The sequence below is a fragment of the Engraulis encrasicolus genome, chromosome 22 (genome assembly GCF_034702125.1).
Source record: "Engraulis encrasicolus isolate BLACKSEA-1 chromosome 22, IST_EnEncr_1.0, whole genome shotgun sequence".
Lineage (NCBI taxonomy): Eukaryota > Metazoa > Chordata > Actinopteri > Clupeiformes > Engraulidae > Engraulis > Engraulis encrasicolus.
In genome coordinates this window covers 9,507,417-9,521,803 of record NC_085878.1, presented here as the reverse complement: position 1 = coordinate 9,521,803, position 14,387 = coordinate 9,507,417, and the positions used below count along the sequence as shown (strand labels likewise).

The 14,387-nt window shown below is 41.1% G+C and overlaps 2 protein-coding genes across 3 annotated transcripts; both read right to left on the bottom strand.

Moving 5' to 3' along the window:
- Nucleotides 1-481: 481 nt before the first annotated feature.
- On the bottom strand, nucleotides 482-8,019 carry prrg4 (proline rich Gla (G-carboxyglutamic acid) 4 (transmembrane)). 2 transcript variants are annotated; one of them, XM_063188500.1, is made up of 7 exons: nucleotides 7,715-8,019; nucleotides 7,470-7,611; nucleotides 7,158-7,321; nucleotides 6,935-6,959; nucleotides 6,617-6,767; nucleotides 2,041-2,235; nucleotides 482-1,459 (listed from the first exon to the last, which is right to left on the bottom strand). In XM_063188500.1, exons 2-7 carry the CDS (start codon nucleotides 7,576-7,578, stop codon nucleotides 1,432-1,434), a joined length of 672 nt encoding a protein of 223 aa, XP_063044570.1. In that variant the 5' UTR covers nucleotides 7,579-7,611; nucleotides 7,715-8,019; the 3' UTR covers nucleotides 482-1,431. The 2 variants fall into 2 exon arrangements, with proteins under 2 accessions (XP_063044570.1, XP_063044571.1); XM_063188501.1 differs by lacking the exon at nucleotides 7,715-8,019 and having other exon boundaries at nucleotides 7,470-7,691.
- A 652-nt stretch (nucleotides 8,020-8,671) lies between these two features.
- Nucleotides 8,672-13,502, bottom strand: LOC134438262 (pro-cathepsin H-like). The gene is made up of 12 exons (XM_063187775.1): nucleotides 13,366-13,502; nucleotides 13,127-13,158; nucleotides 12,926-13,034; nucleotides 12,695-12,765; nucleotides 12,312-12,416; nucleotides 11,809-11,895; nucleotides 11,374-11,429; nucleotides 10,980-11,061; nucleotides 10,749-10,817; nucleotides 10,028-10,134; nucleotides 9,597-9,722; nucleotides 8,672-9,292 (listed from the first exon to the last, which is right to left on the bottom strand). Exons 1-12 carry the CDS (start codon nucleotides 13,466-13,468, stop codon nucleotides 9,214-9,216), a joined length of 1,026 nt encoding a protein of 341 aa, XP_063043845.1. The 5' UTR covers nucleotides 13,469-13,502; the 3' UTR covers nucleotides 8,672-9,213.
- Nucleotides 13,503-14,387: the final 885 nt, after the last annotated feature.

Genomic DNA, 14,387 nt, shown 5'->3' with positions numbered 1-14,387 from the left:
CTTCAGTGTTGTAATCTGAAGCAAGAAGTCGATTCTAGCCGCGCAACTTCTGAATCTCTCATGTGTTTTGTCGCTATGATCAGATTAATAGACCTATATGCCCATGTGAAAACGTGCATTGTTCTACCTGCAACTCCTTGAGTTTATTGCGTTTTATAACACAATCAACAAATATTCAACATCTCCTCTATTAAAAAGCCCTAGGAAGACACAATTGTATTACTGTTGGCTATTTCTGTAAACCTTCATGTTGTGCAGGCTTGTGTGAGTCCTTGTTGTTATTTTGGAACAATCACATTTGAAGTTGGTGGTGCTAAAAAAATATAGGCCCTAGCCCAAATCAGCAATACATTCTTTGCCGGCTAAGGGATCTTTGGAGTGTATGGAAAATAGCCATATCTGAATTATGTAGGGCAGGTATCCAGGCTGAATAAATTTTAGACAAAAATAAGAACAGAAAAAAACTCATTGAAACAAGCAGTCTGTGCTATTGCAGTCTATATTTATAAAACTGTGGTGGGAAAAAAGTAAGTGTTCATGTCACCAGTCTGTTGAGATTTCCAAATCATTTGGCAGAACAAGCGGAAGAAAAATAAAAAGCATAGGTCTATGCAATTTTCCAAAGAAAAGTAAACAACAAGACAACAACCTTGCCCTCAAATGACTGTTCTAAAAAGCATCCATGCCCGTTCACATTGATTCCAGAAAACATTGCACACACAATAAATAGCCTCCTCCTAGATAAAAAAAAATCAGGATATAGTCTCATTAAGCCTACAATTTACCACTTTATGTTTCTGTTTGGTCCTTCGTTCATTTGTAATTTTTAGATGAGTAAAGAAAATTAAAGAATTGTTTGTGTCATTTTCTTTTTTGCTGCGTTAAAAAAATGACCTGAACATATTCATACCCACTTCCAATATTTGAAATGCACATTACAGAAGATGCGGGTCTAAAGGCATAAACTACAGATGATGGTCTAAAGGCATAAACTACTTTAGTGTTCTGTCTTTACTTTCAGTTACTCAACAATAAATGAACTATGCTACTATCCCTGCTGAGGTCAATGTGAAAGACAGTTTGTTATCCTTCCATGCACATAATAAAATACAATTAAACAATCACATTTATACTGCCTTCAAAAAATACTTCATGCGTGTACTGTACTCCCTGAGCATTTGTTAATGCATCAAGTATTTCATGTGTGCAAGCACTTTCGCATTAAACTTCAACTAAAAACAGAACTGGAAATTCAAATTCAAATCTCATTTAGCAGCACAAAGGAGAATAAAAAATTGCCACATAAATGCCAGTGTACATTCTTTTAGAAAAAAAAGGAGAGAAAAAATGCGAATGTCCATAGCCGTAGATCTCGAACATTGATCAGGATCCCAGTCATAAAAATCCCCCCAGTTCTAAGACATACGGACGCTATCGTCGAAGGGTTCCCGGTCTTGATCTGTGAACAGTCAAAAGAGGCTTTCATAAAAATTCAAAGGTCAACATTGAAAACAACATACATTTTACTCACTGACCTAAATAAATTAACCCCCAGACCAAAAGTGAGCTGGTATCAGCATTTTTTTTTTTTACGAGTTACATCACTGGCTATTGTAAACCAACATGCCACAGGTGTCTAAGGACATGTGGAAACAGCCAGATGAAAAACGAATCCTGGCAGCACATTAGGTTGAGACACAGACAGACGGCAACATAAACAGGTAAAGATTGTTATTACCATTACTATCATCAGTGACTAACAAGCCAGTTAGAACGTAGAGAATCTGTGCTATTGTTACTTAAACAGTCAAGTGAACACGCATTTTGATTGGACGGACCACACAAAAGAGCGGGCGCTGCACAGACCCACCCCATTCCACCCGTGTCAATACAATAGCCACAAACAGTACATGATGAAGCAGAATGATCTTTGAAATATCTGGCTGTCTACGTCATAGGCTTAATGCTTAAGCATATTGCCAGTGTTTAAGGTGCTCCACAACCACAGACATGGCTTGTGTCTATGCTTTAAAGTTTTACCCAGGGTATGGGGGAGGAGGGAGGTCATGGGTTCCAGAGCCTGCGATGGCCTGCTCGTACGAGGGCAAGCCTGGGGCATCCCCATCCTCTGCCGAGTGCGGCCCCACTGGCTGTAGAGAGATCTCCTCCAGCCTTCGAATGATCAGGGAGGCATTGCTCCTCCGAGCACTCCTCGAGCGGGCATGGCCTTGTGCTCTGAAGGGAATGAAATATTACTTTGGGAGTATTGTCAGTCAGCACATCATGGAAAGTTCTTAGCAGTAGATGGACACATAACATTTGTGGGGGGGGCTGCCACAATTTCACTGGTATTAATACAATTTAACACAATATTTAAGCAGATGCACAAAGTGCCAGCACTGAAGTTACAGGCAGTTGAAAGTATAATTGCTGTGTGTGTTCAAAGATTTGCATGCCAAACAGAGGTAGTTGTAAACCGACTCTCGCCCAGCTGGTATGTTTAGCCTTCGTCTTCACAATACCATCTGGGAACCCCCCACAACAGACACATTTTTGGAAGATGCTACTTAGCAAAAATCTATGTAGGTGATTGGATAAAACAATCTTTCCTTCATCTTTACTGACATGCCACTTCAGCCACTCATTGAACTCTACCCAGGATGCAGCAGAGAACAACAGGTGGAAGAAGAGCCACAATCATAGAGGTAGAAAATAACACTAGAGAGGACACAGCCATTTGCGACAGCACTGGGAAATGGCAGCTGGAGCTTCCCAACTTCCGTAGGTAGTGTAGGTACTTTCAGGCTATGCAAGTCAATGGAGAACACGCCCACCCCTGTCAAGAAATTAACTAAAACTGTGTAAATATAAAGTAACACTTTAATCAAAGACCAGATTTGAAATGTCAGGCTACATATCTACTGAAATCATATGAGTCGATAAAATACATTTAAAGATCAAATAATGTATTTTATGAACATAGTTAGCGACACACTTCAAATATTGTCCTTGTATAGTGTGTTGATGGACATTTTCACATGATTAAGCCATTTTTGACAGAGGTGAGCCTCGTTCTCCGTTAATTTCCATTTCTCTGATCTACCTACAGATAATGGCCGCTACATATTGCTGTAAAACGGTCGCGGGGTCACCTCTAGTGTTATTTTCTACCTCTATGGCCACAATGCTGCCCATCTATGAAAAATCTCATCCCCACCCGCCATGCTGATTGTCTCATTTGTTAAAAACTTATTCTGATTTTCACAGTCCTCAGATGGTTGTGTGAGGAAACCGAAAAGCCCTCGTGTGTAGTTTAGCAAAACATAGCCAGGTGGCGTATGTCATGTTAACGTAGCTGAACCCTCTGTCTTAAAGAGTTTATGAAACGAAAACAAAGTAAAGGAATTTGACCATTTCCAGGACAGATTCTGAAAGTTCTAAGCCTTGTGAATGAAATGGGATATTGTCTGGGTGATATTTTGTCCTAAAAGTCATGTTAAAACGTTCCCAAAAAGTGTTTTTTTGGTGACATGCAAATTTTATGCAAATGATATGCGTGACATAGAAGGGGTGAGTTCACCTCATTCCACCTTGTTCAGATCAATGGCGGCTAGTACCAAAACAAAGCGCAGTGTCAAGCAGTGTGTTGCTGGAGAGCCGAACGGTGCCAGCTGCAAAAATGGCTACTTGACAGAAGGAATATCTTTGCACAAGTTCCCTTCTGTGAAGAATGATGGAACTGTGGCCAACAAGGAGAAGGCTAAATCAAGCTAGGGCTCTGTGGATCCAATGCGTGGTTTTGAAGCAAGCTTGTGGTCACTGTTGTGCTTGGCACATTTCCACCCCTTGTGCTTCACCACAAATGTGGAGGTCGCGGGCATGGTTGGACTGAAGAGAATGCTATTGCCTCAAGCAGTTCCAACAATTGACATCGCCGGCGTGCAGACTGAAACTGCCCCTGTTTTACCTTGTCCATCTGCTTTGTATGTTGTTTTCAGGAAAGGGTAATGCACATTACATGCCAAACCGTTGCGAATGCTCTCGGAATATGCACTTTTTGTTGATTGCCATTCAACTGGTCAATATATTGGTTTTGGGAGGATATCCGCGCATCAGCGTGGTGTTCTCGGTCGAGGACAGCCAACTCACAGACTGGGCTACACTGCTTAGCGAATAAACGGAGATGCACATAGCGTAGGCCTACTTTGAAGCGTTGATTGTTTGTTTTTAGTATTGTGGTGCATGTGTGGCTGATGTTTGGACACACCTCGTCCTCAGAGTCAGGCTGAGGGACACGCAACGCCTGTGACTTTGAGCACAAAAAAATAATAATAATGATAAACGCTAAAAATATGCTGAGGACTCAGGCGATATAGGGTGTTTTTCCAATAGCCTAATACCTCCGTTTTTTCTCTAGTTGATTATATTTTTGCATGTAGCCTACATGACACATTACACTATATCGCGCAATTGAATCAAAATGCCCCCCATTTGTCAACAAATACACACGCCATGTCATCTTTGGGTCATGGCAAAGCGCCCTTAGCAACCGTAACCATAAACATAAGAACTGTCAGGCTATGTCAACAATCGTCACTTCACCTGTCAGACATGTCACTTTCTGCAGATGTATCAGTGCCTCTGAAATAGATTTGTGCTGCTGTTTTTTTTTTGCTCATGAGGTTGGATGTGTGGTTTTTCGACACGCTGATGTTTGTATCAGAATTTTGGTTCCTTTATAAGATGTGGGTCCATCAAATGTGTGTTGTTTTCTCACATCGCCATACTAGCAAACCAGGGACTCCCCTCTTTGATGTCACAGCCCAGCTCATTAGTCACACCAAATTTCACAGAATTCACACTTTGAGTTGCCATTTTCACAAGTTCCTCCAGGATGATTGGGTTCAAAGTCTCATCGATGCTATCAGAAAAAACAAGGCTTTAATGGGAATGACCATTTGTTTTCGTTTCATAAACACTTTAATTGCACAAGAGGTTATATAAAGGTCAAAATTCATGTGAATACCAAAGAGCAGCTTGGGGCATATGAAATTGCTCACATGGCAGAAATGGGAAGTTAAATAAAACATAATGAGTTTTGCTGCATGCCATGCAAATGGTGCTGGACAAGGCTTGGACTATTCATTCAAGTTGATTTTAAGAAACTTTCCTCATAAGCTAATAATACTTATTCTATATTTATTTACACCATGCCCAAAGACATGTTTCAGCCCAAGCCATTGTCTGATTGGCAAGGTGTGACGATCAATGAGAATGAGCTTGTTTGTGGATTTTCTTCTACTTTAATTTGACAGAGTTTGTGTACTCACACCCCAAATCACGTTTTATCTTGACCGTGCCTAATCTTTTCAATCACTGAAGTTACGTTGACCAAAAATATGTTAGAATGATTTGGGTTTAATAAAATTCTGATTTTCCGATGGTTTTATTATAGACAAAGTGACCTGAAGCAAATTAATCTGGTATGCGAGATATGGGGAAGTTGTGATAAAATCTGTATTTGTTCATCACGAAAAACTATATCGTAATCTACTTTCAAACAATAAGTCATACCCAACAATCCGTTTAAAATATTCAGCTAAACTATCCAGCTAACTACCATCCAATTAAACCGTAGAAACTACATACAGACTGGGTGATTGATTGTGTGGTATCAACAAATGAAAATCTATTTTAACCTTGTGAGTGTTTCAACTGGAAATGTAGTACTTTTAATCATAAGCTTAATGCACAAAGTGGCAATGTTTTTAGATAACTGGAGGTCACGTTTTCATGCGGTGAAAGATTCCCATAAGGGGAGGATAAAGTGCTGAGTGCAACGGAGTTATGGGCAGTCATGGGTGAGCGGTCAGGGCGTCAGACTTGCATCCCAGAGGTTGCCGGTTCGACTCCCGACCCGCCAGGTTGGTGGGGGAGTAATCAACCAGTGCTCTCCCCCATCCTCCTCCATGACTGAGGTACCCTGAGCATGGTACCGTCCCACCGCACTGCTCCGCCACTGAGGGCTTCCCCCTTGCACGAGTGAGGCATAAATGCAATTTCGTTGTGTGCAGTGTTCACTTGTGTGCTGTGGAGTGCTGTGTCACAATGACAATGGGAGTTGGAATTTCCCAATGGGCTTTCACGCTTTCAGTTACCAACTGACTACCCTGAAACCAGAGGTGCCAAATGATCAGAGTAAAAGCAGTAGCCCTACCACAACTTTGATCCAACCAGTTCTGAATCAGTCAGTCGTAATGAACACTCATGACAGGTAGACCAGCAACTTCAGTTAAATGACTTGTGTGAAAATGCGGCACAGATTTTATTTTCTGATTCAGAGACTGACACTTCTGTCTGGGACGAAAGGGCTTTCTCACAGACACAGTGAAGCTGAAGTTGAAGGTTCTGGGAGCAGCAATCTTAGCTGATGAATTGTGTGACCACTGGTACCAAATAATGACCAAATGCTTTTGGAATCATTGGGGTATTCCAAGAACCTGGTTCAGAACCTTCAGGTAATGGGTTTACCACTTCCTGTAGGTTAACTTGGTTAGGTTTATCACTTAACCATGTTCTTGGAATAGCCCCATGTGTGTTAACTGTTTATTCTTACCTGGCAGGAGCACCTCTGCTACTAGCGCCGTCCTTTGCCCTTCTCTGACAGCCATACCATATGAGCAGGCCCACAATAACAAGTGCGACTGCACCTGCTATCAGTCCAACCAATAGTGCAGTCACATCAAAGCGTGCCTGTGAGTCCTGGGCTATCAGCATTATAGACAATAATAGAGAGATAAGAGAGTGAGTCATATGGAAACATAATAGCAAAGGCCTACCAAGACACAGCCCTTCCCACATAAGACATGTAATAATGAAACTGTTGACTTCTGATCATGAATGAGTCATTGATAGGGGGCCTGTTGTGACTTACCAGTGTATTTCGCCCAGAATTTGTCCTGCGAATTACATTTTCACAGAATTAGGCTACTTGTTACACAATACGTTGTCATAAAAGGTTGTAATCATCAGGGCAGTATAACTAGGCCTTCACTGAATGCCATAGATTGACCTAGTGACAACTTGACGCGCGTTTTGAATTCTTAACACAAATATATATGTTCAATTTCTTGCAGCTTTAGAAGGAAATACTCAACTGTTTCTGGTATGTTTTCAAAGACCTCCCGCGCCTCTTCGTAATTGCACACTTCCTCGTTACATTCCCTCTCCAAATTGCCAGGAGTGAAGATTTCAAAGTCGAAGCGATTCAGCAGCAGGTGGCGCTTTATGAACTTGTTGGCCTGCTCCCCGTCCACAAACACTAAAACAAAGCCAAGATAAACACAATCGTTGAATTAATGGTTTAAAACGTTAAGTTGTATAGCTACATACCTCTTCGTCTGGGTGAGCTTTAGAAGTCGCCCATATGCCCCGTAAAGTCTACAGAAATGAGTGATCATTTCGTTTACCTGAGTTGGTGATATCTTCTGTATCCTGACTCGTTTCCAAACTTTTCGTACATGCAGGCAATCCATATGGAAGCAGGGGGATGAGTGCAAACAAAACTTTATACATCATCGCCTCCCGCCCGAAAAGACATAATCCATGGACCTTAAATAATCAAGTTTAAGTCAGTTTAGACAACGCTTCCAACGCGACCATAGCTGTATCTCATTACGTGTAATAGGCATTTGACCTTTGAAATGTATGCTACCTTATAATGTTATGCCGAGAAGCACTACTAGAGGTAGTGCTAGATCCAAACGCAACAAGATGTCATGTCAAGTGCAGAACTACACGGGCGTCAGCGATGCGTCATCCAATGCGCTCAATTTGGGAAGCGGTGAAATCAGCTGTGGCGCACTAAATGGAGCAGACGTCCTGTGTCCTAAGTCGGAGGAGAAATTATGTTCATATTTCTCACACAACGGCAAAATAGGACAGTGGTGTTAAATGGTCGTAAACAGCAGAATCCAGGAAACGAGTTGGTTTCACAGAACAGACCACTCCCGTTTTGAATACCTGCCAGACCAAACAAGTCGATTGGTTCACCTGGATTTATATGCCATTCATTTTAAGTGTAAAATTATCCTGGTGTGTGCGATGTAGTGGATGAAAATGGAGTGAATGGTGAAAAGCCTTGTGGCAACAATTTTAAACAATACGATTACACTCTCTGCGAGTGAAGTAAATTGATTGGCAGTAACTGTGTCCATAATTAGGGAAACAGTGCATAGTGCGCATGTCCCCCATATGCGTTTTTTAAAAAGGCCACAAGATGGCAACCTGGTCCAGGTAAAACCAGAGCCGTATATAGAGCCGTATATCTCTATAAACGGCTCTGGGTAAAACCAGAGTCTCTATAAACGGCTCTGGGTAAAACATCCCACCATTACAAATAATGTTATCAGTAAGCTACAAACTTTAAATATATTCTCAATCAAGAGACCAAGTAAATTAGATGTGGTGCAAAATGACCCTTGAAAACGTATGCAGTAGGCTACTTGCAGGCCTACTTAGTAATTTGCTTCCCTGACATTGACAAAAAACAACATTATTACTGTGGAATCATACATTTCTTTTTCAGTCAATTTCTGTCACTTACTTCTAATATATATATTTTTACAATTATATTCAGGAATCTTCAGGAATGTCCACTGACAAAAGAATACACAATTGATCAAGTTTTATTGAAGTTTTGTCCCATACAATTTAACCCCACAAATGAATTTAGGATTAGTGGTACATGGTTTGCCAATTACTATTTTGTAAAATAAAATAAAATAAAACAAAATAAAATAAAATAAAACACACACACACACACTGAGAAATAATTTACAATGTTACAAATTCACATCATTAGAACATACTATAGGGCACTGAGAGGTGTGGACCTATGTATATTCTTGGTGTAAACGGCATGGGTGTTACCTCTCTGAGAGTCATCTACGTCATCTGGTTGTCATCCATGTTTGTATTGATTATCAAGAGGCTCATTTGACATTTGTGGCCTCAAAATGGTTGCTGTGTCAGTTGCTGTTGAGGAAACCTCTCACCGGGTATGAACATGTACAGTACAATCATGTGTCACATTAACACCATCCACAGCAAACACCTACTTTAAAGTGCTTATTTCAAGAGGTTTCTTTGCTGTTAGGTATTCCCTTATTGTGGTGTACACTAAATGTCCCCTCCATAATGGGGAGAAGGTCATCACAATACTAATGGCAGTGGGTACGAGGAACAAGCTGCAAGCCCACACATGTTCTTCCCACGTTCAATGAGGAAGTAGCTGTCAAGAGAAAACACACACGCACATACACACACACACACACACATTAGAATATCAAATGTGTTCGAGGAGTAACAGCATCAGAAACACTTCAGAAAATCTAAACTACAGACCAACCATGTAGCACAAACAAGTGCAACGACAGAGTAATTCATTCAAATAGGACAGCAAGTACAGTAAATGAACTGACTAGATTTGGGATTTTGTTACATTATCGTTGTTGTTCAATTAGATTAGAATGAGATGGGTTTGACCGCTAGTTTACTGCAGATCTGTGGAAAAGACGACAATAATTGATCCATACCCGTCCTTGCCCCATGCCGTGCCCCAGGAGTTTTTGACGATCCAGTAGAGTGTCCCATTCTGCTCCCCGTAGCCCACAGCCAGGACTGCGTGATTTACCGTCTCCGTGGTGTTCTTACACTTTGTGCTATGTAATGGAGGACAACACACATTAGATCCCGCCACTGGATTTAATACACAACCTACTGACATCTAAACATAACGTATGCAATTTACAGTCATAATGTTAAGCTGTTTATTATTTAGAGTTGATTCAACACCTGGGGTGTAAGTAAGATCAACACTGTGAGTGTTAAATCGTACTCTCTAAAGATGTTGCATGAACACTGGAAAATTGGCTGTATAGTTATTGCCAGTGGTGTGTGTGTGTGTCAGTGTCAGTTGGGGTGAAATACAAATGCAGCTTGTTTCCGTTTTTGTGATTGGCCACACCTGCTGTATACGCCGTCTTTGTAGTGCACAAAGTCAGCCGTCACCTCGTAGGCAAAGCTGACTGGGTTCAGCCTGGCCACGGCGTCCACCATACCCATTTCATCATACTGCACATACAAACACACATACCCAGTATTAAATGCAGTGCTAATCCAGAATTCACAGTGTGAATTCAACAAACAAAGAGTTTAATTCAACACAATAATCAAATGTTACCATATCTTCTCAGAATAGTCTTGAATTAACACTCCATTTTGTACTGCGTATACACATCAAACACAAACTCATAGACATAAATATGCAGACATATACAACGTACAGACACAAGAACCAATGTCAGATCATAGACTGATAATAGTTTCCAATGAAACAGTGTGTCTTAATGAAGTAACTAGTCATGAAAAAACGTAGTTAATTTAAAAACAAACTACATACGTGTGCTAAACTGAACTGTTTCTTAGTGTCCTTAGTTTGAATTATCAAAGTAATTCTCAACTTGGTTTCATCAGCTGTGACAAAAAGGCTATTTTGGACTCTCTGACTCATTCACCATGTTAACCATTTCCTCTCTAGCATTTCAGATGGGCAAACTCAGCATTTCCTCCATTCCACATAATCTAGCTCTCTCACTGGGTGTGTGATCAGTCCTCACTGAGAATGTGAACAGTGTGTTCAGATCTCTCAAGAATTACAATCAAATATGTTGCCCATGACTACTTACCCTGGTTATGTTGACAACATCTTTCACAAATGCTGCTGCGAGTTCTGGCTTGACCTTACAGAATCTTTGCTGCAATGAAAGGACAAACACAGATGTTTAACTCAAACTTTTCTCAGTGTTCTGCTAAAAAGGGAACACAACAGCAAAAATGTATAGGCATATAAATATGAATAATGTGTAATTATACTGTATGGGCCTCGAAATATTGTTCTGACCAACATATATACTCACATGTGCCTTATAGGGATAATCATCTTCTGTCATGAGACCACCCCTGTATTTGATGTATTCAAATGCCTGGCTGGGTAGCCCTCTGCAATGGAAAATAGATACAGCACGCTAAATACATGCAGAACATGTGTTAATGTGTGTCACTCACATGTGGCAACGTATCAAATCATTCATTTACATTCTGTGAAATATTAAGAATCATGGGCTGATTAATGCTGAATCATGTAAACACTGTGGTGGAACCTGTTTTGTGGAAGTTAAACTCTCTACTTTTGCTTACATTCAAGCACATGAACTACATGCTGACCTCATTTCTTCATCTGAAATGTTGTTTAAGAATTGCGGACATAGTTTTTCACTGTACAGTTGTGGAAATGTGTGTAGGGATGCCTACCCAAAGCAACCATGATTGTTGAAGTCCTGGGCACAGTCTATCAGTTGCTGCTCTGACTGCACAACAAAACAAAACACAAAAAGAATGTAGCATTATAAACCCAGGGCTGACACTTTCAAAAATTATATCATGACAAACTATAGCTACTAAATACTTCCTGAAATATGCTTTCATAAACATCCAAAGTGCAAAGCTACCATATTAGCATAATGCTTCTATGGCGGGATTCTGCTTATTAGGCTGATCTGCACCTACATGACAACATCCTAGCATTTTCCTATCAAATACAGTTTTACTTTCTTTGTGTACAGCTGTTTTTTTCCGCAGTCAAACACCTCAAGCCTGAAATCAGACACAATGCTTGAATGTTCTCAGCTGTGAAAACCCATGTATGTCTACTTGTCTGTGTGTTGACTTCATGTATGATGCCTTTACCAGGTCCAGGAGTTTCCCTGTAGAGATGGCTGTGACTGACTCCAGGCAACCAGTAGTGGAGAAGGTCCAACAGCTTCCACAGTGACCCTACAGTATATTCAGGTGTCACACACCCACACAGACACAGACACAGACACAAACACAGACACACACAGACACAGACACACACACGCACACACACACACACACACACACACACACACACACTTCATTACTTGTATTTGTATCCAAGAGACAAGTAAAAAGTCCAAGAGACAAATATTTTGGAAGAGGCCATTGACAGGATGACAGGCTTACACTCTTACAGCAGCACTGCGGAACACACACACACACACACACACACACACACACACACACACACACACACACACACACACACACACACACACACACACACACACACACACACACACACACACGTAGCATTTCAATGAGCCATACAAGTGTGGATCTGTTGGATCTGTTCCACAGATTTTCACATGGATAACAGCACCATAGCACACCTGTGTTTTGACCGGAGTCACATAGTTCCCCCGGGTCCTCCAGTCCACAGAGTCTGGATAGGGCCCTGCTTGGCCAGAGAAGGTTCCTGCAGTGGCAGAACAGTTCTGTGGAGAGAGGGTGCTACTAGCAGGAACTCAAAGGTTCACAGGTAATAACAGTGTGGGAGAACCAAGTTGCTTTGATATATGGATCATGTGGATTTAGCCATGACCGGTGCTTATTTAATTGTTGCCCACATCACCTGACCAATGGGTGCACACACAGTATATTAGTACAGTAATCATGTTAATGGGCAAAGGGTGATGGGATATCAGCGTAAACAGCAGGATTTTTCTGGCTTTAGTGAAGAAATTAAAAGTACTAACTGACAGTATGGTCTTACCTGCGGCTCACGAAGGAGAAAGGCCTTTTGGAACTCAGCAAAGGTCATATCTGAGAACTGATTGAGTCCCACTGTATGGAAGCAAGGCCACACACACAGACACACAGATTGAACAAAACGCTTGTATCCACACATTCATGAGCAATAGGCCTACTGACAACTGTATTGCGAGTTGCATGGCAGCAGCACAAAAATGTTGTGCCCTAACAAGGCTGAATTAGTGTGACATACTTGTGAATGAATGTCTGCCTGCATTGTGCTGCAAGATCCGTCTCCTGTTCTGTGTGAAGACCTGTAACCTGTGATAGTATTCAGGTGGCTCTGTATAAGTCTTTTCATTCTGCAAGAGAAATAAATATTAGCCTGAATGGAGTGGCCCATGTCCTGAATCAAAGGAAGAAGGGAAAAAAAAACATTGAAGTAGGGACTGACCTCACTCATCCATGTTTTAAAGTGGAGCTCATCTGAAGGACATGAAGACAGAAGGGCAGAGTGAGTATTATATATAGTAGGTCAGAACTCAACAAAGCACAATTTTTACTGCTGGGCTGTGTGCTACACACACAGCTAGCTCCCGTAACCCAAATGTAAAGATTAAAGCGAATGATTAGGCTAGACAGAATGCGAGAGTAAATCAAAATGCGTCACTCACTGGTAATATCCATACATACCTTCTGGTGAAAACACATGGTTTATATGAGCTGTATGCACCGCGGCAAGCATGAATGTTATGAAAATGTACCCCGCCATTCTGCACATGAGCTCACCGTACATAAGGGACGGGGTACTCCGGTGTCATTTCGCAACAAGTGAGTCGAAAGCCCGCAGCACGTGACTATAGAGAGTTCCGCAAAACACAGGAAGGTAATTCCAAAGCGCAACCAGCCATTCCCACAAGATGCAAATCTACGCTATTATTATATTGGTTTCTGTAGCTGCAGATGTCTACGGTAGAACCCGATTTGCCTAGATAAAGGGGAAGAAAAGACGAATAATGAAAATGTAGCCTAGTTCATCGTGTTCATACGTTTTAAAATCTCAAAATGAGACTCCATCTGTTTTCACATCGTTGTGATTCTTAAATGACATGCTACAATTGAATGCTTGTTACATAGTAATTACATTACTTGATACAGTTGCAAGCTCGTTGTGACTTGCTACATAGTTGCACATAGTTCTACGCTCACATTTAACACAGCCTTCCAGCTACATTACACCTCATCCTCCACCCCAACATATGTGGAGAAAAGGACGCAACTTACTACATGTTTTAGTGTGACAAGTAAACAGCCTACGATCATTACCATGTTACAGCATTAGCTATTTAACCTAGGCTATGTAGAAGTTCCCTGGTTATGATTCATTTTTACACAATTCATTAAATTGATTGTAGGCCTACCCTAGCCTACAGTTCTGCTGGTGTTGGGGAAGTTAGGCCTAGCCTACTTAAAATTGTCATTCGTACAGTTGCAAGTTATCCTTAAAAGAAAAACATGTAGACCTACAGTAATTAGGTCTTGTGGTAGTCAGACTACATGTATTAACATTTATGGTTAACACCTCTAGGGGGAGCTACCTACCTATACTAATGCAAGTGCTTATGGGAACATATATAAGTCAGTGTAGAGAAGAAGAAGGCATTCACTATTCACTAGTCAAGATCAAAGAGGCTTGAGACAAGAGGGCTTAGGGC

Excerpts from the sequence above, each read along its gene's own strand:
- prrg4 (XM_063188500.1), bottom strand. The coding sequence starts at position 7,578 with ATGATGTATAAAGTTTTGTTTGCACTCATCCCCCTGCTTCCATATGGA. Across the intron at positions 7,322-7,469 it reads AGAAGATATCACCAACTCAG|TGTTTGTGGACGGGGAGCAG; the intron begins GTAAACGAAATG and ends GCTTTGTTTTAG. Across the intron at positions 6,960-7,157 it reads TTGAAAACATACCAGAAACA|GACAAATTCTGGGCGAAATA; the intron begins GTTGAGTATTTC and ends TGTAATTCGCAG.
- LOC134438262 (XM_063187775.1), bottom strand. The coding sequence starts at position 13,468 with ATGTACGGTGAGCTCATGTGCAGAATGGCGGGGTACATTTTCATAACA. Across the intron at positions 12,766-12,925 it reads AGGCAGACATTCATTCACAA|TGGGACTCAATCAGTTCTCA; the intron begins GTATGTCACACT and ends GCTTCCATACAG. Across the intron at positions 10,135-10,748 it reads ATGTTGTCAACATAACCAGG|TATGATGAAATGGGTATGGT; the intron begins GTAAGTAGTCAT and ends TTGTATGTGCAG.